Source organism: Zophobas morio, unplaced genomic scaffold (assembly GCF_036711695.1).
Source record: "Zophobas morio isolate AGI-343-1 ecotype UQ-CSIRO unplaced genomic scaffold, CSIRO_AGI_Zmor_V1 ptg000021l, whole genome shotgun sequence".
NCBI classification, from domain to species: domain Eukaryota; kingdom Metazoa; phylum Arthropoda; class Insecta; order Coleoptera; family Tenebrionidae; genus Zophobas; species Zophobas morio.
Genome location: NW_026972126.1, coordinates 14496687 through 14522748, shown reverse-complemented (window position 1 = coordinate 14522748; position 26062 = coordinate 14496687). Strand labels below are relative to the sequence as shown.

The following is a 26062-nucleotide window of genomic DNA, read 5'->3' as shown; positions in this document are numbered from 1 at the left end:
TTGGAAATAGCAAGCTTACCACATTGAAAACGTGAATGTTACCAATACCAACCACAGAACGTCCAATTATTGTAGTAACGACACAGTTCGACAACTAGTTGGGAACTTTTGACAAGAATCCCGGACTCACCTGGATCTTGTAAAATCAAATCAAGATAAATCATAAGAACTGTTTTTCTCGATTTTATTATAATTTAATTTAAAGTAATAGAACGTGACTAAAATAAGATGGCACTCTTCAAAATATTCAGTGTAAACGGTAATGCTAACTACGTCACGGTGAGTTTCTCAAATTTAATTTACAGATTTTGCCCGGGAAAACGTCCATTCTGAAGCCTAACAATGTTTGAATAAATTGATTTGCTTTTAAAACTTCGTTTTTCTAGGTTTAATTGTGATATTAGTTATTGTTTAAATATTATTTAATTACGTCATGATAATTTGCGAGCAGCATCTGGACGAGTTGATTTCACTAATAAGTAATGAAACAACGTAAATTTAAACACTAGAGACTTTAATCATCGGAACTTCTGCAGAATTTTCAGTTATAAAAAAAAATGGTAGTCATTTAAACAAAAGCCCATAGCTCCTAAAACGCAATAAAAATTGTATTTGCGAGTTTTATTTATTTTTATGTTCTCCCCTTACGTTAATTGTCAAGGACCATGCTTAAGGTACGTTGTGTTCGATTAAACAATAAAATAAATTGCTTCGTCCATCAATTTTTTTGAGAAGTTCAAAACAATACGCATACAAAAAATACATTTTTTGGAGTGACGTCATCCAGTTTTTGAAGGAGATAAACAGATACATTCTGATTAGCGACTTAAGTAGGATTTATAAACTTACTGTTAACGTTGCTTTTAGAGCTGAAGTGTTTTTTATAAACTCCGTTGCCAAGTTGCCGTCGATAGTAACTTTGATGTTTAACTTTCGCTGTATTTTAAGAGGTTGTAGACGAAAAGTGGAGGATTTAAGTTGATTACTACAAAAATTACCGTTTTAGACATATTTTAAGTTTCTTTTTGTCGAAATAAATCTACACATATTAGGAAAAAACCCAAAATGTAGCCCCGCCCACCCGCCCGATCTCAATTGTGATGATTTTTTTTTAATCGTGAGCCAAGAGGGCGGAGGTTAACTGCAAAATCCATATTTCTCTACGAGAAATTAAAAAAACATGTTTCTGAGTATCGTGTTGTGGGGCTTAATTGCAAGATCCGTATTTGTCTATATATAAGCCCGCCCACCCGCCCTACCTCAATTGTGATGAATTTAACTGCAAAATCCTTATTGTTTCTCTACAAGAAATTACCATGTAAGACATATTTTTGGGGTATCGTATTATTAATAGTATGTATATTAAGAAAAAATTAAAGCCAAAGATTAATGTATATTAAGAAAAAATTAAAGCCAAAGATTAAGCCTCACCTATACCTCTGCTCTAAATAGTAATGAAGTTTTCATTGGTTGGCGGACTTAGGGGCGGAGTGTAATTATTGTAAAACCATATTTCCTTACAAAAATTTACCATTTTCATTTCAAACGTGTTTTAAGTTTCTAAGAATAAAAAAAAATCATCACAATTGAGATGAGGTGGGTGGGCGGGGTTTCTATATCGGCTTTGTTTGTTAGTATACATAATATTCTTTGAACAACACGATACTCAAAAACATGTTTTAATTTCTTGGTTCGCGGCAAATAAAAAAAAATCATCACAATTGTGACATGGGTGGGTGGGTTTACATTTTGCCTTTTTGTTTTAATATGTGTAGACTTCTTTTCACAACATTCTTAATGGAAAATTTGTAGGAAAATATCGATTTGCAATTAGGCTCCGCCCCATAATTGCAAAATCCATTTTTCTTTGCAAAAATGTACCATTCTAACAATGTTTTAAGTTTCTGTTGTGAAAAGATGGCAAGGTATATTAAGAAAAAGAGTAAAATATAAGCCCCGCCCACTCGCCCTATCTCAATTCTGATTTTTTTATTCGTCGTAAGGCGAGAGGCGGAGATTAATTGTAAAATCTTCATTTTTCTACGAGAAATTACCATGTAAAATGTGTTCTTAAATAATCATGTCATACAAAGAAAACTAAATTTATTAATTAAAAAAGAAAACCCATCCGTCTAGATCTCAATCGTGATGAATTCTTCATTCGTTGTCAGACCGAGGGGTGGAGCTTAATTGCAAAATCGATATTTTCCTATACAAATTTACCTTTTTTGACATGTTTTAAGTTTCTTGTTGTCGAAATAAGTCTACACATATTGAAACAAAACGGCAGAATGTAAGCCCGCCCACCCGCTCAATTATGTTTTTTTTTAGTCGTCGTAAGCCAGGGGGGCGGAGTTAAGCTTAACTGCAAAATCTTTATTTCTCTACCAGAAAATAAAAACATGTTTTTGAGTATCGTGTTATTCAAAAAATACTATGTGTATATTACGAAAAAATTAAAGCCAAAAATTAAGCCCCACCATACATGCCCTGATCTAATCAGCAATGAAGTTTTCATTCGTTGGTAGACCTACGGGCGGAACCTAACGGCAACGCCCATATTTCCTTACAAAAATTTACAGTTTTCATTTTAAACCTGTTTTAAGTTTCTAAGAATAAAAAAATCATCACAATTGAGATGGGGTGGGTGGGCGGGGTTTTTATATTGGCTTTTTTCTTAGTATACATAATATTCTTTGAACAACACGACATTCAAAAACATGTTTTTAATTTCTTGCAAAGAAATAAGTATTTTGCAGCTAAGCTCTGCCCTCTTGATTCACGACGAATAAAAAAAATCATCACAATTGAGATAGGGCGGGTGGGCGGGCTTACATTTTGCCTTTTTGTTTTAATATGTGTAGACTTATTTTCACAACGTGAAACTTAAAATGTTTATTTAAAATGGTAAATTTGTCTTTATCTCATTTAAAATTTGATTTGAACCCCTGCTTCAGGAGATTTTCTTTCAAGTTGGCAGCACTTCACACTACCGCAAATTAAATTGTAAAATTGTTATAAAATTATCATTTTTTCAAAAACATAGACGTTTACGGTAAAATGGTAGCGGATACATAAACCACTGGTATAAAAGTGCATTGTTACTAAACCCTCAACGTTGTAGCTTTCTGTTCTTCCAATTTACGACTGTCATAACCTGTCAAAATTCAAAACCACGTACGAACAATATTCAAATAAGTTCACACACTAAAAGCAAAAACTTTATGAACAATAATAACAAAATAATGGAACGAAACGACAAAAATCACAAAAATAAAAATAACATAAAAATATGAAATATGAGTATAACATGGAACACCTACAACTAACAAAAACGAATACAATTTAAGACATACTACAAGTGACTAAATCATAATAATGATTAAATCATAATCAACGTAACATAAGCATAAAATAGAATTTAAAAAACTTTCTTGTTCCCAAGAATATAGTAACACTTGACAATCAATCGTTTTAAATTCAAAGCGTTACCCCAAGGCTCAAAATCCTCGCACCTTTGAAGTTGTCGGATCAAGTGCGGTAAGTACTTCTTTGCAGCACTCACATCATGGCAATTCAATTCCATCTCCATGATCATCGCTTCAGTCGCAGTCATCTTTAAATCCATATACAATGGATACTTAAAGGGGATTAAATCATCTGAAGGATGCCAATTTTTCCTGCATGCCATACACCTACAGTCAAAAAAATAGCATTCTTTAAGGACCTTCTGTCTAAGTACTCTCGGTGTATGACCATAGGTGAGACTGAAACAAGCACTTAAAAATTACACAACATTAATTAACAAAAAACTTACCCATATGATATAAAGCATTGCTGGTCCTTTTTGATGGTGTTCACACTTCTTAGAACCATTGCAGACCCATACATTGTCTGTTCGACGTTAGGGCAGCAAGAATGGTTGAAAAGACTAGTAAAAGCATATATACCGATCGCAAAATTTTCTGTCTCGGAATCACACAATTTTCTCTTTTCATCAAGTCCTCTTTGATTTAAATCCACAATCTGTATTTGTAGAAGAACGACCTCTTTGAAGACTCGCTTCATGTCGTCATTATTAAAAAAATCAGTAAGGCCGCGCAAAAAGTGGTACATTAAAGCAGCTGTCACAGCCTGTTCGAATAAATCATTAACGTCTTGTTTGTCTGTAGCTGGCATTAAGTTATGTATTTCTTTGTATCTGTTTGAACAATACACTTCTTCTTCATCCACGTTCGGGTTGGGAGAACTCAAGCTCTCGTAATCTCCTCTTGCCGAAATTGCTACCCTTAAAGCAACCAGTTCAGTATCTCGAATTCCGCAGTCGACAAGACTTGCTAAAATTGGGCATTCGTATTTGTGGAATGTGCTATTGGCTTTATTTTTGCACTCTTCGGAGCAAAAAAGGAGGAAGAGGCAGTTGTCGCAAGGTATGGTGTTGTAGCACAACTCCAGACACATGGCGCAGTGTATAAGAGGATCGTCGGTTAAAATGATAGCGTATGGATTTTCGACACACAGGATTTCCCCAATTGTGATGTCTCTAGTCGCTACAACGTGTCTGCCAAATTCGTCGTTTCTTTTGATCTCGACGCAGTTTTTGGCACATTGTATCTTTGGATGTTTTTCAAATTCGGCAAATTCTGGGGTGTCTTCGTGGTAGGGTTGCGGAGGTTTTGATGACGCTAACAGTTTTTCTGCGTTTTTGCGTCTTTCGATGAGTTTGGGTTTTAATCTTTCTGGATAGTTGTTTGCAAAGGCTCGTTCAATATCCTAAAAGAGGAAGATGAGGGAAGCTTTGTAAATCGTGTAGAATTATGAACAATCAGAGGTGACTTAAAATGTTAAAAGTCAAAAAAACTTGACACAAAGTTCTGAAAAAATTCGAAAATACTCGACCAAGAACGTGTATTAACCTGTGAACCGGAATACAATACAACAAAAAATTCTTTTTGGAGTTTTAGGACATTCGGGAATATAATGGACTTTTCTACAAGGATTTCGTTTAAAAATGAAGATACAAATATTTGGACTTCAAATTTTGGAAAGTTATTATTAGAACCAACTTTTGAAAAACTATAGAACTGTTTGAAAGTTTTTACGTTACATTAATTTGGTTGTAATCTCCATCCACAAAGCGTCAGAAGACGTTAAAACTTACAATATTATCATTCTCTGATTAAGAGGTTACCAAAAAGTATTCCAAAATAAAAACCAGGCATAATACAATACATACAATCGAACAAATCCACTTCTTCTGAAAAATGATAACACTGATTTTGCAAAATTCTATTATTTTATGATAACCCTTATCATTAAAAAATCAATAAAAAACATTTTTGAAAACATGAACATTTTTGCGATTTTTGTTTTCTAATAACCTCTATTAAGTAAACACCAGTGGCGTAAGAAACATTCCTGCAGTCTTCAGGCTTGAATTTTTCAATTCTTCAATTTTTCCTTTGTTTCTTCAGTTTTTTGATTTGCAATTTTTCGAGTGTTCAAGTTAAAATTTTTCAGGTTTTCAAGTTAAAATTTTTCAGTTTTCTAATTTTTCGGTTTGAGTTTCTTGAATTTTATTGCTTCAATTTTTTGTTTCGTTTTTTATACATTTTTCTTTTTTTCAGTTATTCGATTTTTCAACGTTTTTATTTTTTTTTGTTTTTACTATTTTAATTTTTTCAATTTTCCAACTATTGTATATGTTTCAATTTTTATATTTGCAGATTCACGAGTTATGAATTTTTAATTTTTCATGTCTTTAATTCTTCGATTTGGTTTTTTATTTTCTTTATTATTTCAAAATTTCGGTTTTCAATGTTTTCATTTTATAATTTTTCTTTTTTCAATGTGAAATTTTTTTAATATGCAATTTTTCGTTTTTTCAATTTTTGATTTGCGATTTTTCTCGTTTTAATTTTAAATATTTAAATATGTAATAATAGTTTTACAATTTATTCACTTTTTCAGTTTTACCATTTTAGAATTTTTCCATTTTTCAGTTACTGGATTTTAAAACTTCTCATTTGTTCGACTTTTCAATTTTTCGATTTGCAATTTTTCAGTTTTCAATTTTAGATGTTTCAGTTTCTCGATTTTTCAATTTTTCGTTTCTTCAATTTTTGTAGTTTTCATTTTAAATATGTAATAATTGTTATAATTTTTAAATTTTTCCACTTTTCAATCATTTGATTTTAAAACTTCATTTACTCGATTTATAATTAATCACAAGTAATGACTCACCATACTTTGCACATTTAGGATTTATTCGATAAACTTTTGAGGTGACATCATCAATTTTGGCAGGGAGGAGATTAGTAAATACATTTTGATCAAAAATTTATCATGCTTATTATAACTTTAAACCATCTCCAAGATTTCAAAGCATTCGGATTAAATCATTAAAATAAATTCAAGCATTCATAATTTTTTTTGGGTCAGCTGTATAAGCAAGGCCAAAAAATATAACGGAATCATAAATCACAAGTACAGGCTCATCATATTTTGGACATTTTTGATAGGATTTACAGACAGAACAGACAAACGGAAATGGGCGACCTATTTCTTCGTACTCTAGGGGTCATAAAAGGTCGAGAAAACGTAAAATGCACCAGTGACATATCAATTACATGAAACACGTGGAAAATATTGCACACATTTTTTTGTACAGATGGGGGTCCTAAGACCAGTCAAAATCGTCGACAGAAAATGATGCCGGTTCTAAGACAGGTCAAAATGAGGTCAAACTATCTTACGTAAGTACTAACCCAGACGGACGAACTATTTTTTCGTACACTAGGCGTCCTGAAATGTCAAGAAAAAACGTAAGTAGCCATTCGTGTCATGGGCCCTATGTACTTGCGCTCGGGAAGTTTGAACGGGTAAAAAAGAAGAATAGATGAGCTAGTGGTTTAAAAACATGGTTTGAAAAAAGGACGAAACAAATTTGACTCAGAAAAAAGAAGAAACGCTAAATTTCGCTTACAGTTCAAGAGAGCAAGCTTTTTAGAACTTTCGAGATGATTTCTGGAATACTGTTGAAAAGAAAAGTTACCCTGATGAACCACGATACAGAATAGTAAAAAAAGTAAAATCAAAAAGTAGTTTTTTCCTTGACAATTACTGCAGAAAATGTCCATTTACGAAAAGAATTAAGTAAGACTTGAATTCCAGTAAGAGTACCTATAAAGAATATTCTAGAAAATTTACCTCCGTCGTTTATAAAGTACGGCGTTCAAAATTTACCAGAATTTACCAGTAAATCGGAATAGGAAAATAAAAGACAAAAACGGAATCATAACCAACAGGTATAAAAGTATGTTTCTCCATAATTCCATGATCAAAGCAAAACGCCGTGAAAACATAAAAGTAGCCGTTCGCCCGACGAAGATTGCTCTGAAACCTTGTAAATATTTTAAGGTTATATCATGGTAAATCGTTAAGCAAAATTTATTCGTTTAGCCCCTTGCAACAAATTGATGACGTCAAAATGTGCAAAATACGATGAGTTTATACTTCTGATTTATCATTGCATTAAAGGTTTTTAAATTTCTTATACAGGTGATTCATAAAAATTAATGAATGAGTCATTTATTTTTTTGATTAAATCCGTGACGGCTCACTCCGTTTTCCCGAAAATTGACGTTTCATGACCCCTAGAATACGAAAACGTAGGTCTCTTGTTTCCGTCGTTTATGTTAATTTTTAAGTATCCTCACCCTTACTGAATCTAATTATACGAATTAGGTCATAAGTTGCATCTCTGAATGCGATGATTAATTATTGCATGCACCACTGAGTGACGAAGCAAGTCAGATTTCACGTAATAATGTAAATAGTGTGAATAATAACAATCGTAACATTGAATGTTGTTTCTTTGGAGTTTACAGAGAAACAATTCCAGTTTTATTCCCTTTTAAAGATACGAAGGAAAAACGGAAATAACGTCGCTTTACATGTATATTAGGAATATCGTGTAGATGGTAAAACTCTAACCAAAATTAGTGTGATAAAAATCGATGACGCCATCTTACAATTTTGCCGAATAAATGCAAAATATGCACAATGTTAATTCTTGACAGAAATTACAGAAATTCTAAAATTCTGACCGAATTTGTGGAGATTCAAAATGTTGTGAAAGTCCCAAATATTCCAACCCTTTCAAAGGTTTTAAGGCTTTCAGGGATGCCAAAAACTCTACTAGCATGTCAAAAATTTCAAAAATTCAGATTCAGATTCCAAATACATATTAAAAAATTGAAAAAATTATGAACATCCTAAATATCTAAAAATATTTAAAAATCTACAGATACTGAAGGTTAATGAAAATCTGAAAGCTCTAAAGATTATAGAAATTCTAGTGATTCTAGATTTTAGAAATTCTAAATATTCCAAAGTTTCCAGTGGTTTGAAAGATTCAAAAAGTATAAAAGACACTTAAGATTCTACGTAAACTAAAGTTCTGATGTTCTAAATATAAAAAACATGATCCAGGAATATAATGGACTTTTCTACAAGGATTTCGTTTAAAAATGAAGATACAAATATTTGGACCTCAAATTTTGGAAAGTTATTATAGGAACCAACTTTTGAAAAACTATAGAACTGTTTGAAAGATTTTACGTTACATCAATTTGGTTGTAATCTCCATCCACGAAGCTTCAGAAGACGTTAAAACTTACAATATTATCATTCTCTGGTTAAGAGGTTACGAAAAAGTATTCCAAAATAAAAACCAGGCATAATACGATACATACAATCGAACAAATCCACTTCTTCTGAAAAATGATAACATTGATTTTGCAAAATTCTATTATTTTATGATAAACCCTTATCATTAAAAAATAAATAAAAAACAAATCCCATTTTTTTGAAAACATGAACATTTTTTTTTATTTTTATTTTCTAATAACCTCTATTAAGTAAAAATAAGTGGCGTAAGAAACACTGCCGCAGTCTTCAGGCTTGAATTTTTCAATTCTTCAATTTTTCCTTTGTTTCTTCGGTTTTTTGATTTGCAATTTTTCAAGTGTCCAAGTTAAAATTTTGCAGTTTTCCAATTTTTCGGTTTGAGTTTCTTGAATTTTATTGCTTCAATTTTTCGTTTCGTTTTTTTATAAATTTTTCTTTTTTTCAGTTATTCGATTTTTCAACGTTATTTTTTTTTTGTTTTTACTATTTTAATTTTTTCAATTTTTCGATTTGCGATTTTTCACTCTTGCATTTTTCAATTTTCTAACTATTATATATGTTTCAATTTTTATATTTGCAGATTCACGAGTTATGAATTTTTAATTGTTCATGTCTTCAATTTTTCGATTTGGTTTTTTATTTTCTTTATTATTTCAAAATTTCGGTTTTCAATGTTTTCATTTTATAATTTTTCTTTTTTCAATGTGAAATTTTTTTGATATGCAGTTTTCCGGTTCTTTTTTTTCAACTTACAAATTTTTTGATTTTTCGCTTTTTCAATATTTGATTTGCGATTTTTCTCTTTTAAATATTTAAATATGTAATAATAGTTTTACAATTTTTTCACTTTTTCAGTTTTACCATTTTAGAATTTTTCCATTTTTCAGTTACTGGATTTTAAAACTTTTCATTTGTTCGACTTTTCAATTTTTCGATTTGCAATTTTTCAGTTTTCAATTTTAGATGTTTCAGTTTCTCGATTTTTCAATTTTTCGTTTCTTCAATTTTTGTAGTTTTCATTTTAAATATGTAATAATTGTTATAATTTTTAAATTATTCCACTTTTCAATCATTTGATTTTAAAACTTCATTTATTCGATTTTTAATTAATCAGAAGTAATGACTCACCATACTTTGCACAGTTAGGATTTATTCGACAAAATTTTGAGGTGACGTCATCAATTTTGGCAGGGGGGAGATTAGCAAATACATTTTGATCAAAAATTTATCATGCTTATGATAACTTTAAACCATCTCCAAGATTTCAAAGCATTCGGATTAAATCATTAAAATAAATTCAAGCATTCATTATTTTTTTTGGGTCACCTGTATAAGCAAGACCAAAAAATATAATGGAATCATAAATCACAAGTACAGACTCATCATATTTTGGACATTTTTGATAGGATTTACAGACAGAACAGACAAACGGAAATGGGAGATCTATTTCTTCCTACTCTACGGGTCATGAAAGGTCGAGAAAACGTAAAAAGCACCAGTGACATATCACTTACATGAAACACGTGGAAAATATTGCACACATTTTTTTGTACAGATGGGGGTCCTAAGACAATTCAAAATCGTCGACAGAAAATGATGCCGGTTCTAAGACAGGTCAACATGAGGTCAACCTATCTTACTTAAGTACTAACCCAGACGGACGAACTATTTTTTCGTACTCTAGGCGTTATGAAATGTCCAGAAAACACGGAAGTAGCCTTTCGTCGCATGGGCCCTATGCGCTTGCGCTCGGGAAGTTTGAACGGGTAAAAAATAAGAATAGATGAGCTAGTGCTTAAGAACATGCTTTGAAAAAAGGACGAAAGAAATTTGATTCAGAAAAAAGAAAAAACGCTAAATTTCGATTACAGTTCAAGGGAGCAAGCTTTTTAGAACTTTCGAGATGATTTCTGGAATGCTGTTGCAAAGAAAAGTTACCCTGATGAACCACGATACAAAATAGTAAAAAAAGTAAAATCAAAAAGTAGTTTGGACCTACGAGTAAGACTTGAATACCAGTGAAAGTACCTATAAAGAATTTTCTAGAAAATTTACCTCCGTCATTTATAAAGTACGGCGTTCCAAATTTACCAGAATTTACCAAGTAAATAGGAATACGAAAATAAAAGACAAAAACGGATTCATAACCAACAGGTACAAAAGTATGTTATTTTATGAAATTTAGATAACATTTACTATGCAAAATTCTGAGATGGCATCATCAAATAATTAGTGGGAATGACTATACAAATTCTGGATAGTGGTTTACCGTTTACATGATATTTTTAAACTACATGTGAAATTTTTATGACAGTCGGTCCACTGGTTCTCGAGATATTTGATTTTATTTCCATTTTAAAATTATTTACAGTTGATACCGGTCATAACACAGACCAAGGTTCACAGAAAGTAATGCCTTTGCTAAGACAGCTCAAATGGGGTCAAACTGTCTTAAAAACGGCACTATTTAACTAATACATAGATATTAGTAGTTTCGTAGATTGTATGCCAACAAACCACAGACAGGCGGAAACAGGAGACCTATTTTTTCGTATTCCGAGAGTAATGAAACACCGTGAAAACATAAAAGTAGCCGTTCGCCCGATGAAGATTCCTCTGAAATCTTGTAAATATTTTAAGGTTATAAGTTATATAAGGTTAAGCAAAATTTATTTGTTTAGCCCCTTCCAACAAATTGATGACGTCAAAATGTGCAAAATACGATGAGTTTATACTTTTGATTTACCATTGCATTAAAAGTTTTTAAATTTCTTAAACAGGTGTCTCATAAAAATTAATGAATGAGTCATTTATTTTTTTTTTATTAAGTCGGGAACGGCTCACTCCGTTTTCCGGAAAATTGACGTTTCATGACCCCTAAGATTCGAAAACGTAGGTCTCATGTTTTCAGTTGTTTATGTTAATTTTTAAGTATCCTCACTCTTATTGAATCTAAAGCGTAATTAGGTCATTAAGTTAGATCTCTGAATGCGATGATTAATTATTGCATGCGGCACTGAGTGATGAAGCAATTCAGATTTCACGTAATAATGTAAATAGTGTGAATAATAACATTCGTAACATTGAATGTTGTTTCTTTGGAGTTTACAGAGAAACAATTCCAGTTTTATTCCCTTTTAAAGATACGAAGGAAAAACGGAAATAACGTCGCTTTACATGTATATTAGGAATATCGTGTGGATGGTTAAACTCTAACCAAAATTAGTGTGATAAAAATCGATGACGCCATCATACAATTTTGCCGAATAAATGTAAAATATGCACAATGTTAATTCTTGATAGAAATTACAGAAATTCTAAAATTTTGACGGAATTTGTGGAAAGATTCCAAATGTTGTGCAAGTCCCAAATATTCCAACCCTTTCAAAGGTTTTAAGGCTTTCAAAGATGCCAAAAACTCGAAGGACTACAAGGATTTCAGGAATTTCAAAAATTCAGATTCAGATTCCAAATATTTAAAAATTGGTAAAATTATAAAAATCCCAAAGATCTAAAAATATTTAAAAATTTTCAAATACTGAAGGTTAATGAAAATCTGAAAGCTCTGAAGATTATAGAAATTCTAGTGATTCCAGATTTTAGAAATTCCAACGATTCCAAAGTTTCCAGTGGTTTGAAAGATTCAAAAAGTATAAAAGCTTTCACGGAGTACATACACTAGAAATTGCGAATTATAAAGACACTTCAGATTCTAAGTAAACTAAAGTTCTGATGTTCTAAATATAAAAAAATTGGTCTAAAGAGTTTAGACAGTACTTCCCTCGCTGTCGGAAACTTGACGACTGCATGCCTATTGTGTTTTTTTTCTCATTACATTTTTGTAGTGGGAATTTAAAAAAAAATTGCGATGACGTCATCAACATTTTTGCAAGGACACGTATATCAGTTGGGATAGATGTAGTGTAATACTAAGAATAAAATTATTATATTCTCAAATTTTCGGGAAAATGAATTGGGTCGTTTGAATATTGATTTGTAATAATCAATAAAATAACGAAACAATTTACTCACGTATACCTACGTATCAGAGGCAACTGAAAATCGTGTATGTATAAACATTGTTAATTTAAGATGACAGGCGTAACAGCATACGTGAGAGCCAAACACAGAAACTGTAAACAAAACGACCATCGGTTTTATTGCTTCGACTTCCGCTTATTATATAAAACATTGGGTTTTATTTTAATTCTTGACGGTGAAATTCACAATTGGTTGATTATAAACATGTCTATTTCACATTCGCGGAATCAAGTGAACGCAGAAAACAAATGCAGGTCTGTAATGTTAAAGTCGATGTAAATAAGCGTGCTACCCTTATGTTTCAACCGAGGTTTTCCTTTAACAAATTTTGTGTCTACCAAATTGGGTTGGTTGGGGTGTAATACTAATAATAAGTGTTGCCTTTAATTTAATCAATAAAATAAATTGACTTCATTAATTTTTTTGAACCACCTCTTAAGAAAATCTAAAAAATATGAATGGAATGATAAATCACAAGTACAAACTCATCATATTTTTTGCATTTTAGATAGGATTTATTCAGCAAAATTTAAGGGTGACGTCATCAATTTTTTTAGGAGGGATGAACAAATACATTTTGAACAAAAGTTTACCATGCTTATAATAACTTTAAAATATTCCCAAGATTTCAAAGCATTCGGTTTTGTAATTCCTGATTAAATCGATAAAATAAATTCACGCCTTCATTAATTTTTTTGAGTCACCCTGCATATGCAAATCCAAAAATATGAATGGAATGATAAATCACAAGTACAGACTCATCATATTTTGTACATTTTAGATACGATTTATTCGGAAAACTTTTGAGCTGACGTCATCAGTTTTTTGTAGAAGATAACCAAATATATTTTGACTAAAAATTTATTATGCTCTTTATAACCTTAAAACATCTGCAAGATTTCAAAGCATTCGGTTTTGTAGTTCCTGATTAAATCAATAAAATAAATTTACGCATTCATTAATTTTTTTGAGTCACTCTGTATATGCAAATCCAAAAAATATGAATGGAGTGATAAATGACAAGTACAGGCTCATCATATTTTGTACATTTTAGATATGATTTATTCGGCAAACTTTCGAGCTGACGTCATCAAGTTTTTGGAGGGGATAAGCAAATATATTTTGACTAAACATTTATTATGCTCTTTATGACCTTAAAACATCTGCAAGATTTCAGAGCATTCGGTTTTGTAGTTCCTGATTAAATCAATAAAATATATTTACGCATTCATTAATTTTTTTGAGTCACCCTGTATATGCAAATCCAAAAAATATGAATGGAGTGATAGTTCACAAGTACAGACTCATCATATTTTGTACATTTTAGATATGATTTATTCCACAAACTTTTGAGCTGACGTCATCAAGTTTTTGGAGGGGATAAGCAAATATTTTTTGACTAAAGATTTATGATGCTCTTTATAGCCTTAAAACATCTGCAACATTTCAAAGCATTCTGGTTAGCAGATTAAAAATTAAATTTCAGAATGTTGTTTTATAATTTTGATTTTTTTTCCAAAAATCTGGACGTTTCGGGTGAAAAGTCGATTCAGAGTTGTAAACTACATGTGTAGGACTATGTTATTTTATACAATTGAAAACCCATTTACTATGTACAATTTTGAAGTGACGTCATCGCATTAGTGGTGGGGATGATTCGACAAATTTTGGTTAGCGTTTTACCATCTACATGATATTCTTAATATAAGTACAAAATTTCACAACAATCGGTCGAGTACTTTCGGAGATTATCTGTCTAATAAAAATCCGTGACAACAGACGGACAGACGGACAGACGGACGGACAGACGGACAGACGGACAGACGGACAGACGGACAGACAGACGGAAATGGGAGACCTATTTCTTCGTCTTCTAGAGGTCATGAAAGATCGAGAAAACGTAAAAGTAGAGAGTCGGCCGACGGACTCGATTACAATACTTCCTTTGCTTACGCTCGGGAAGTAAAAAAGATCCAACAAAATCTTAAAAATATTAAAAAACCTGGGGGTACTAACAATCCTAAAAATTGCAGAAATTTTAGATTTTATAAAATTTCTAGTAATTCCCAAAGTGTTCAAAATTTCCATAGATGGGAAAGACTCTTAAGAGTCTAAAGACTAAGGTTTTGAAGTTTTGTAAAAGTGAAATTTTTCCAATGGTCCCCCCTTCTTTAAATTTCGGCGAAAATTTCACATTTTCGAAACCTAACGAAATACATTTTCCTGTGGATTTCGAGCTGTAGAACTCATTTCCGGCCTCGATTCTTTGACGGCTCCAACCGTTTTTCCAGAATCATCCGTTAAAATATCGAAATTTTTAGAAATCGTCAAAAATTTACATTTCGTCCAGATTCTTTCGAAAATGTTGCTCCGTGACCATCAACATGCTATATTTTTGGAATCGGCCTCGCGCGATCTACATCCCCGAATTTTTTCCGAATTTTTAGACAACTTTTGTAAAAGTGAAGTTTTTCCAATGATCCCCCCTTCTTTAAATTTCGGCCAAAATTTCACATTTTCGAAATCTAACCAAAAACATTTTCTTGTAGATTTCGGGCTCTAGAACTCATTTCCGGCCTCGATTCTTTGATGACTTCGACCGTTTTTCCAGAATCGTCCGTTAAAATATCGAAATTTTTAGAAATCGTCAAAAATTTACATTTCGTCCAGATGGTTTCGAAAATGTTGCTCCGTGACCATCAACATGCTATATTTTTGGAATCAGCATGTCGAGATCCACATCCCTGAATTTTTTCAGAATTTTTAGACAACTTTTGTAAAAGTGAAATTTTTCCAATGGTCCCCTCCTTCAAATTTCGGCCAAAATTTCACATTTTAGAAACCTAACTAAACCAAAATTAGTGTGATAAAAATCGATGACGCCATCATAGAATTTTGCCGAATAAATGTAAAATACGCACAATGTTAATTCTTGGTAGAAATTACAGAAATTCTAAAATTCTGACCGAATTCGTGGGAAGATTCCAAATGTTGTGAAAGTCCCAAATATTCCAACCCTTTCAAAGGTTTTAAGGCTTTCAAGGATGCCAAAAGCTCTAAGGACTACAAGGATTTCAGGAATTTCAAAAATTCAGATTACAAATATTTAAAAATCTACAGATACTGAAGGTTAATGAAAATCTGAAAGCTCTAAAGATTATAGAAATTCTAGTGATTCTAGATTTTAGAAATTTCAAAGATTCCAAAGTTTCCAGTGGTTTGAAAGATTCAAAAAATATAAAAGACACTTAAGATTCTAAGTAAACTAAAGTTCTGATGTTCTAAATATAAAAAACAATATCCAACAAAATCTTAAAAATATTAAAGAACCGGGGGGTACTAACGATCCTAGAAACTGCAGAAATTTTAGGTTTTATAAAATTTCTAGTAATTCCCAAAGTGTTCAAAATTTCCATGGTAAGACTCTTACGAGTCTAAAGACTAAGATTTTGAAGGCTCTAAAGGGTTTAAAGACCATGACTCCAAGGGACCAAAAGCTAAAATTCTGTTGCGAATACTTGAAAGATTCTAAAGGTTCTACAGAAATTCCAAAAAGCCGAAGATTTTAAACACTCCAAATACTAAAGAAAACAAAAATCTGAAAGACCCAAAAATCGTAAAAATGCTGTCTTTAATTTTTATAAATCCTAAAAGCACTGAAGACCTTGAACACCCTATTATTATCTTATAAATTTTGCAAACTGTAAAGATTCCAGAGATTCCAAAAATTCCAAGAATTTAGACTCTTGAGATCTATAAATTTTAGAAAATCTGAAAAAATTCTGGTATAACTGACAAAATTTTAGAAATTTTGGAAAATGCGGAAATTCTGGTCAAAATCTGAAAAATTGGGCTAATCTGGAAAATCTGAACGCTGTGAAAATTAAAAGAAAATAAATTAAAGACTCCAAACACTCTAAACAAAACAAAAATTTATTATTAATTTTAGAAAATCTGAACTTCTGGAAATTTCAAAAATTTCGAGGATTCCAAGGGTGCCAAAACTCTAAGGAGTTTATTAATACTAAATTGATATATGCGCCCTTGCTAAAATGTTAATGACGTTATCAAAAAAACAATATATGGAGAAACTGACTATAAAGATGAAAAAAAAAAATCTCAAAGTTAAAAATTGATAATAATTTTTCGAAGGCGTACAATTTTTTTTACTTCCCGAGCGTAAGCTACTTCATTCATCCGACGAATGTGCACTTTAGTGTTTTCTAGACGTTATATGATCCCTAACTACGAAATAATAGGTGTCCCGCTTCCGTCTGTCTGTCGCCAGTGTCGTCTGACCGGATTTTTATTACACACATACTTTCCAAAACTACTGGACCAATTGTTGTCAAATTTTAAAACATTAACCAAAATTTGTCCAATCACCCCACCAGTATGGAAACTTCGTGTCACATAAGCACAGCATAATCTGACAAAGCAACTTACAGTCAAACACTCCTGGAACCTCCCCAGCTTGTACAAACACGCAGACCTGTTAGCAAAAGCCAAAGCCAAGAAACCCGGGCCTTTGGCTGCCGCCAGACTCGCAGTGTAGCGCTCCAGGGCCAATCTGTATCCACCTTCTCCAAAAGCTTCATTTCCGCGCTCCCTAAGCCCCTGCGACTCCGCATCACTTTTACCACATTTCACAGACTTGGGGAAAAGTTTAAACTTGCGTAAATCTTTATAGACGAAATTGACTCTATCCAAGTTCGTCTCCAATCTACCAAACTTTTCCAAATACCTCGACATGTCGAAATGTGGATTCAAGGACCCAAGCCGGGAAAGCAAAAACAGCGGGGTAGTTTGGGCGTACAAGAAGTTCGCCATAACTGGAAAATAGACCCAGCTTGCGGAAAATTGCGAAAAGCGGCTTTGGAAACTTACTTGGAAAAAATCGCAACACTAAATCGACAACGAACTTTTCTGCGTTTGCAAGCTTGCACGAAGTACGAAACTAGCAGGGCGCCAACCTGAGGAACAAAATGTCCCAAGATGGTGGTGGCATTTTACGCAAAAATGCCGTTTGTGACTACAAAAAACGTTTTAAGGTTAATAAAACTGCTTGAATGAGTAACAACACATATATTAAATACTGTATTTTTCAAAAACAATGAATTTCAACACTGTGATGCACCTAGTTACTTTTCGATGTGCAGTGGCTCCACTGGATTTGTCGCGGTCAAACTGTCATCTAACACGAACCTTGCAAATGCTTTATTGGCCAACGTTTCACATTTTTAAACTCTACAATAGCAAAAACACGTTTAGTAATTTGTAGTAGAACAATTGTCAAAGATTAGAATCGTTTGCTCCTAACTTCTTAAGTGCTTTCATTGTCAGTCCAACCAGTTCCATTTATTAGCAGTTAAGGCACAAATCCAATCTCTGCTATAGACTTATCACACTCGATTTTTTTATTACCAAAAATGACATAACAATGTGCGATTAAGCTCTTCAGAGCTAAAGCACTCCCCTGTGGCTCCAGATCCTCACACTCTTTGAGTTGAGTAATCAAAGTTGGCAAAAAATTTCTCGCTTTCTGGACATCCGAGCCAATCACACTTCTCACTATATCTCCAAGTTCTATGACGTCAATGTTCAGATCTTCACAGATCTTGGCAACATCACCTAAGTTTGCAGACCAGTGTTCCTCACAGGCTTTACATAGACACTTTTGTAACTTTTGCGTGATGAAATACTGCTCACGGTCCAACGTTGAAGACACATCATACCTAAGACTAGAACGACATTAGTAAAAAAAAAAGTTTCTCTTGTGACTTAATTTAATTTTACCCATATCGATTAACAAAGCACTGTTCTCCTTCCTTGATTGTATTTAAAGCCCTAAGAACTAATTTATTGCCGTGAAAGGTTTTCATAACGTTAGCACAACAAGAATGTGTGAAAAGAGAAAACAGGGAATATGCCCCCACCCCAAAATTGTTAGTTCCATTATAGTTTAATTTTTGGACATATTCATAGATTGTGGCAACATTACTTAAAGTGGTCTGAAGTTGTACCAACATGATTTCTTTAAATGTATCAGAGGTCCTACTGGTTGCGAAAATTCCACTAAAAAAACTAGTGTAATTCCAAAGTAGTTCATAAATCACAGCTGTCAAAATAGCCTGATGGAATATATCAAAACGGGAAAACATTGCCCTGGACTTCAAGAAATGAACTACCAGGTATTTATCGCTGTCCTTCAATTGTAACATTTCTTTCTGAGGATAACACTCTTTTGTTAGAAGGGCAATCTTTAAAGCTAGTAAGATACTACTATCAGCGGCAAATTCACATCGAACGCGGTAGCAGATCGTAAGCAATATAGGGCACTCATACTTATGGTAACTCTGGGCTTCATTCTTACATGAATCACTGCAGAAAAGTGCCACTGTGCACTTGTTACAAGGTACAGGATTATAACAAAGATTCTGACACTGATGACAGTGTGTCAACCTGTCTGAAGTTAGCACACTGGTAAAAGGCTCCTCAATCATTATAATATCTCCTACTTCCACATCTCTAGTTGCCACAACGTGGGTTCCAAATTTATCATCCCTCTCAACTCTAATACAATTGTCAAAATCATCACCTGGAAGTGACTCATAGTAGCTACTTAAACAAGGGACCATACTTTCAGCCTGGGTTTTTATTTCCACTAATTTTTCAATCAAGTCTTTGGGATAACCAGCAGACGCTCTTTCAACTTCCTTAAATACAAACAACAAGTATGACTATCAATCCTGTAGTTCTATTTACCTCTAAACACTTATCAGGCATTTCAAGCTTTAAAAAACACTCAGCTCGGTGTCCATAACCTAACGCTAAAACTGTTTCACTTTCAGCTGCAGCCACACTTTGTGTGAAATCCTCCAACGCGTCCCAGTACTTTCCTACCAAACATTTTCGTTTCCCACCGTCAATGTGCGTAAACGCCAGTTCATCACTCTTTGTGTCTTTCATATACTTCGCAAACACATTGGGGTACTTTTTAATATCGGCATACACAAAATTTACTTTGTCGAGGTTCGTTTTCATTGATTCGAATGCATCCAGGTACTCTATGGGGTCAAATTCTGGTTTCAGATTACTGATGGTGTTGAATAATAATTTAGCGAGATCGTTGAACTCGGTTCCCACATAAGATGCCATTGTAAATGCAAGAAAGGAACGGTTGTGGTTGTTGTTTCGGTGAATAAAAAATTATAAAAGTATAAACTTAACTAGTTAACTTAAAGCTAACCTCACTTTCGGTTTTTAGTTCATCTAAAATTAAAAGTAGGTTACGTGTGTCAGTGCGATTGAGCAACACGTAATACGTGGGTGTATTGACTGCATACGCAATAGAGAGAATTTGGTGATTTTAGTGTTGTTGGGTTTTTTGCAGATCGTGGCTTTTAATTTAAGTTAAGCATTTTTTTTAATTTCTAGTGTGGGAATTATGTTACCTCAGTTGAAATTGGAACAGTTTCGTCATCCAAAATTTAAGAAAAAAATCATTCGTGTTATGGTTGAATATCACTGTTCTTGTATCACTCCAGGAATATTAAATTGTTCGACTGACCTGAACGTCGACTCTCCGTACAATGAGTTATGTATTGGAAATTAGAGAAAGTCTATCACACTTGTTACTTTTTCTTTGGGTCAAATTTTACTATTTTATTTTGGACCCTTTTAGATTCTTTAAATAAAAACAGACGAACTCTGATTTAATACTGTTCTATTGAACCGATATCGAAACACAAAATTTGCCCAAAATTACTTTACTTTTACTCACGTTTTACTGAATATTCACATAGTTAAAATTCTATTGGTAACAAAGTTCCTTGAATAATATGTATAATAACAGAAGAGCATTGTAAGAAGCTAAATTTAACATAATCTTACAATAAACAACAAAAATATCTGTTGGAACAGAAATAAGTAATTATGTAGTGGACTTGTGGGCGGGGAAATTTGAATTTGGGCGCAGGCGCGAGCTCTTACCACTCATTTCTGCGCATGCCCGGCTCTTAGGCCACTTGATGGCGCGAAAATTTGAATTTCCATGATGTTTTAAGTTTTTACAATGGAACAAATCCAGTTGAATTGTAAAATTTGATTTTGGTAAGTTAATTTTTTATGACGACTCCTAAAAGTTAAAAATGTGTCTGTAAGAAAGGAGTCAAGAAAAAGGTCACAAAAACGGGGAAAAAAAAAGGAATAAAAAACCTGCTGCCATAACTAATCCACAAAGAATGTGACAAAAAAAGGCGAATAGAAACACTAAAAAAAGGTTATAGAAAAAAGACAACAAAAAAAGTCCATAAAAAAACACAGAAAAGGGACAAAAAGTAACCAAAAAATGCGATTAACAGAAGGGAGTCAAAAAAGGTTATACAAAATTGCATCAAAAAAGATAATAAAGAAACGAACGAAAAGTTCACAAAAAAGGCGACAAAAAATGCAACAAAAAAACGAGAGGTAGTCAAAAAAGGTCCGATCAGGTTAGGTTAGGTCAAGTCAACCAAAAAAATCCACAAAAAAAAGTGCCAAAAAAGACGAGGACAAAAAGTGACCAAAAACGGTACAAGAAAAAAAACACCAAAAAAGTCTATAAAACCAATAAAAGCGACTAAAAGGAGTCAAAAAAATGCAACTACCATAAGGGAGTCAACAAAGGTACAAAAAACTGCAACAAAAAAAGATCATGAAAAACGAACGAAAGTCTACAAAAAACGAAACGAAATCAAAAAGGCGACAAGGTCCGATTTGGTCAAGTCAGGTCAAGTCAGGTCTACAAAAAAATCCACAAAAAGTGAAAAATGAACAAAGAAATTCATGAAAAAATAGGTTTCTACAAAAAGTTACCAAAAAATTAATAAAAGCCACAAAAAATCCGACAAAAAAGGCTACAACAAATGCAACAAGAAAGGTTATGAAAAAAATTCGACCAAAAAAACGACGAGTCAAAAAAAGCGACAAAGAAGGTCAGATTAGGTCAGGTCAGGTGTGGTCAATTCCACAGAAAATAGGAATAAAAGTCACCAAAAAACGCTATAATAAAGGCTGAAAAAAAGGCAGAAAAATGAATCTAAAAAAGATAGTCAAGAACAAGGTCACAAAAAGATGACAAAAATACATGACAAAAAAGACAGAGAGGATACAAACTTGCTACAAAAAAATGCGATAAGAAAAGGCGACTACAAAAAGGCTATAAAAAAAAACAACGAAAAAATCCATAAAAATGTGACCAAAAAAAAAATAAAAGCCACCAAAAAGTCACAAAAATGCAACTAATAGAAGGGAGTAAAAAAAGTCCCAAAAAATGCTACAAAAAAGATAATGGAAAAGTGAGCGAAAGTTCACAGAAAAGGCGACAAAAAAGAGAGGTAGTCAACACAGGCAACAAAAAGGTCCAGTCAGGTCAAGTCAGGTCAGGTCAGGTCAGACATACAAAAAATCCACAAAAAATACGACAAAAAAGGCTATAGGAAAAAAATGCAACAAAAATCTCCATAAAAAAGGCTACTACAAGAAAGTCACAAAAAAATACGACTAACAAAAGGGAACCATAAAAGTCACAATAAAATGCAACAAAAAAACATAATGAAACGACGAATGAAAATAAACAAGGCGACAAAAAATACGACCAAATCAATGAGAGGAAATCAGAAAAGACGACAAAAAATATGCCTAAAAGAGGAGAGTCAAGAAAAAAGGTCACAACAAAGTCGATAAAAACACGTGACAAAAAAAAGGAGAGGATAAAAAACCTGTTACAAAAAACCACACAAAAAATGTGACAAAATAAAGGCGTCTCTAAAAGTAACAAAAAAGGCTATAGAAAAAAATAAAAAAAGGGAGCCATAAAAGGTCACAAAAAATATCAATAAAAAAAAGATAATGAAAAAACGAACAAAAATCACAAAAATGCGACCAAAAGTGCGACCATAAAAACGAAAGGTCAGGTCAGGTTGGGTCAATTCTATAGAAAAAGATCACCAAAAAACTCTACAACCAAGGGGTTATAACATGCCACATAAAATATGTCTAAAAGGGAGTCAAGAAAAAAGTCACAAAAAAGATGAGAAAAACATAAACATGACAAAAAAGATGATAAAAAACCTGTTACAAAAAAAATTCACAAAAAATGCGACAAGAAACGGCGATTACAAAAAGTGACTAAAAAGGCTTTAGAAAAAAGCACAAGAAAAAAATCCATAAAAAAAGTGACTAAAAAAATAAAAGGTCCCAAAAAATGCTACAAAAAATATAATGGAAACGTTAACAAAAGTTCACAGAAAAGGCGACAAAAAATAGAGGCAGTCAAAACAGGCAACAAAAAGAGTTCAATCAGGTCAGGTCAGGTCAGCTCAAGTGAGGTCAGATCAGGTCACGTCAAACCTACAAAAAAATCCACAAAAATGCAACCACAAGAAGTGGCAAAAAAGGCTATAGAAAAAAAATTCAACAAAAATCTCCATAAAAAAGGCTACTACAAGAAAGTGACCAAAAAACCAACGAAAGCCACAAAAAACACGTCTAACACAAGGGAATCAAAATAAGGTCACAAAAAATAGCAATAAATAAGAGAATCAAAAAACGAACGAAAATCACAAAAGAATGCCGCCAAAAAAACGAGAGGGAATCAAAATAGACGACAGAAAAGATCAGATCAGGTCAGGTCAGGTCAGGTTGAGTCAATTCTACAGAAAAAGTCATTAAAAAACGCTACAACAAAGGAGTCAAAAAAATGCCACGAAAAATATGTCTAAAAGAAGAGAGTAAAGAAAAAAGTCACAAAAAGACGACAAAAACACACGAAAAAAAAAGGAGATGATAAAAAAACCTGTTACAAAAAAACACACAAAAAATGAGACAAAAAAAAGACGCCTACAAAAAGTGACAAGAAATGCTATTGAAAAAAAACCAAAAAAGTCCATAAAAAAGGACAAAAAGTTACAAAAAATACGTCCAACGGAAGGAAGTCAAAAAACGTCACAAAAAACGGCAACAAAAAAGAAAATGAAAAAAGGAACGAAAAGCCCACAAAAAAAGGCAATAAAAAAAGATAACCAAAAAACAGATGAAAACACAACAAAAAAGGCGTGAAAAATGCAACAAAAAAGGGTATGAAATAACAAACGAAAAGCCAAAAAAACACGACAAAAATGCGACCAAAAAAAAACGAGGACAAAAAAAAGCGATAAAAAAGGTCAGATCAGGTTAGGCTGGTCAATTCTACAGGAAATATTAAAAAACGTCACCAAAAAACGTTATAATAAAGGGTCAAAAAAGGCAGAACGATGTGTCTAAAAAAAAAGAAAGTCAAGAAAAAAGGTCACAAAAAAGACGACAAAATACATGACAAAAAAGAGAGAGGATAAAAACTTACTACAAAAAAAATCCACAAAAATATGCGACAAGAAAAGGTGACCACATGAAGTGACGATAAAACCTATACAAATAAAACAAACAAAAATAGTCCATAAAACAAATAACGAAAAAAGTGACCAAAAAAGTCACAAAAAAATGCTATAAAAAAATAGAGGTAGTCACAATAGGCAACAAAAAAGCTCCAGTCAGGTCAGGTCAGCTCAGGTTGGGTCAGAAACGGTCAGGTCAGATCTACAAAAAATCCACAAAAAAATACGAAGAAAAATGCAACCACAAGAAGTAGCAAAAAAGGCTATAAAAAAAATTCAACAAAAATCTCAATAAAAAGGCTACTACAAGAAAGTGAATAAAAAAGCAGCGAAAGCACAAAAAACACGTCCAACACAAGGGAGGCAAAAAAAGGCCACAAAAAATAGCAACAAATATAAAAACGAACGAAAATCACAAAAAAAAATTGCAGCAAAATGAGGGCAAAAAACGAGAGAGAGTCAAAAAAGACGACAGAAAAGATCAGATCAGGTCAAGTCAGGTCAGGTTGAGTCAATTCTACAGAAAAAAGTCATCAAAAAACGCTACAACAAAGGAGTCCAAAAAAATGCCACGAAAAATATGTCTAAAAGAAGAGAGTAAAGAAAATAATCACAAAAAATGACGATAAAAACACACGAAAAAATAGGAGATGATAAAAAAACCTGTTACAAAAAAACACAAAAAATGAGACAAAAAAAAGACGCCTACAAAAAGTGACAAGAAATGCTATTGAAAAAAAAAAACAAAAAAATCCACAAAAAATGACAAAAAGTTACAAAAAATACGTCCAACGGAAGGGAGCCAAAAAACATCACAAAAAACGGCAACAAAAAAGAAAATGAAAAAAGGAACGAAAAGTCCACAAAAAAAGGCAATAAAAAAAAAGATAACCAAAAAACGGATGAAAACACAACAAAAAAAAGGCGTAAAAATGCAACAACAAAGGTTATGAAATAACAAACGAAAAGCCAAAAAAACACGACAAAAATGCGACCAAAAAAACGAGGACGAGAAAAAAAAGCGACAAAAAAGGTCAATTCTACAGGAAATATGAAAAAAGTCACCAAAAAACGTTATAATAAAGGGTCAAAAAAGGCAGAAAAATGTGTCTAAGAAGAGAAAGTCAAGAAAAAAGGTCACAAAAAACACGACAAAATACATGACAAAAAAGATAGAGAGGATAAAAACTCACTACAAAAAAATCCACAAAAAAATGCGACAAGAAAAGGTGACTACAAAAAGTGATGAAAAACTATACAAATAAAACACAACAAAAAGTCCATAAAAAAGTAACAAAAAAAGCGACCAAAAAGTCACAAAAAAATGCAACCAACAGAAGGATGTCACAAAAGATCCCAAAAAAAGAGAGGTGGTCAAAAAGGTCCAATCAGGTCAGGTCAGATCTCCAAAAAATATTCCACAAAAAAAATACGACAAAAAATTGCAACCACAAGAAGTGGCAAAAAAAACTATAGAAAAAAATCAACAAAAATCTCCATAAAAAAGGCTACTAGTAGAAAGTGACCAAAAAACCAATAAAAGCCACAAAAAAAAATGCGACTAACAAAAGGTCACAACAAAATGCAACAAAAAAGATAATGAGACAATGAACGAAAATAAAAAAAAAGCGACAAAAAATACTATTAAAAAAAACGAGAGGGAGTACAAAAAGACGACAAAAATGATCAGATCAGGTCAAGTTAGGTCAATTCCATAGAAAAAGGTCACCAAAAAACTATAACAAAGGGGTACAAAAAATACCACAAAAAATATGCCTAAAAGAGGAGAGTCAAAAAAATAGGTCACAACAAAGTCGACAAAAACACACAAAAAAAAGGAGAGGATAAAAAACCTGTTACCAAAAAAAAAAATGCTACAAAAATAAAGGCTCTTCAAAAAGTAACAAGAAGTAAAA

At 32.5% G+C, this 26062-nt stretch overlaps 2 protein-coding genes across 2 annotated transcripts; both read right to left on the bottom strand.

Moving 5' to 3' along the window:
* Positions 1-3324: 3324 nt before the first annotated feature.
* Positions 3325-17672, bottom strand: LOC135132575 (SET and MYND domain-containing protein 4-like). The gene is made up of 4 exons (XM_064060700.1): positions 17620-17672; positions 17179-17564; positions 3818-4773; positions 3325-3767 (listed from the first exon to the last, which is right to left on the bottom strand). The coding sequence occupies exons 2-4, from the start codon at positions 17560-17562 to the stop codon at positions 3422-3424; spliced, it is 1686 nt and encodes a 561-aa protein (XP_063916770.1). The 5' UTR covers positions 17563-17564; positions 17620-17672; the 3' UTR covers positions 3325-3421.
* Positions 17673-17802: 130 nt separating this feature from the next.
* On the bottom strand, positions 17803-20030 carry LOC135132716 (SET and MYND domain-containing protein 4-like). Its single transcript, XM_064060900.1, has 3 exons — positions 19498-20030; positions 18529-19448; positions 17803-18473 (listed from the first exon to the last, which is right to left on the bottom strand). Exons 1-3 carry the CDS (start codon positions 19888-19890, stop codon positions 18101-18103), a joined length of 1686 nt encoding a protein of 561 aa, XP_063916970.1. The 5' UTR covers positions 19891-20030; the 3' UTR covers positions 17803-18100.
* Between the last annotated feature and the right edge of the window lie 6032 nt (positions 20031-26062).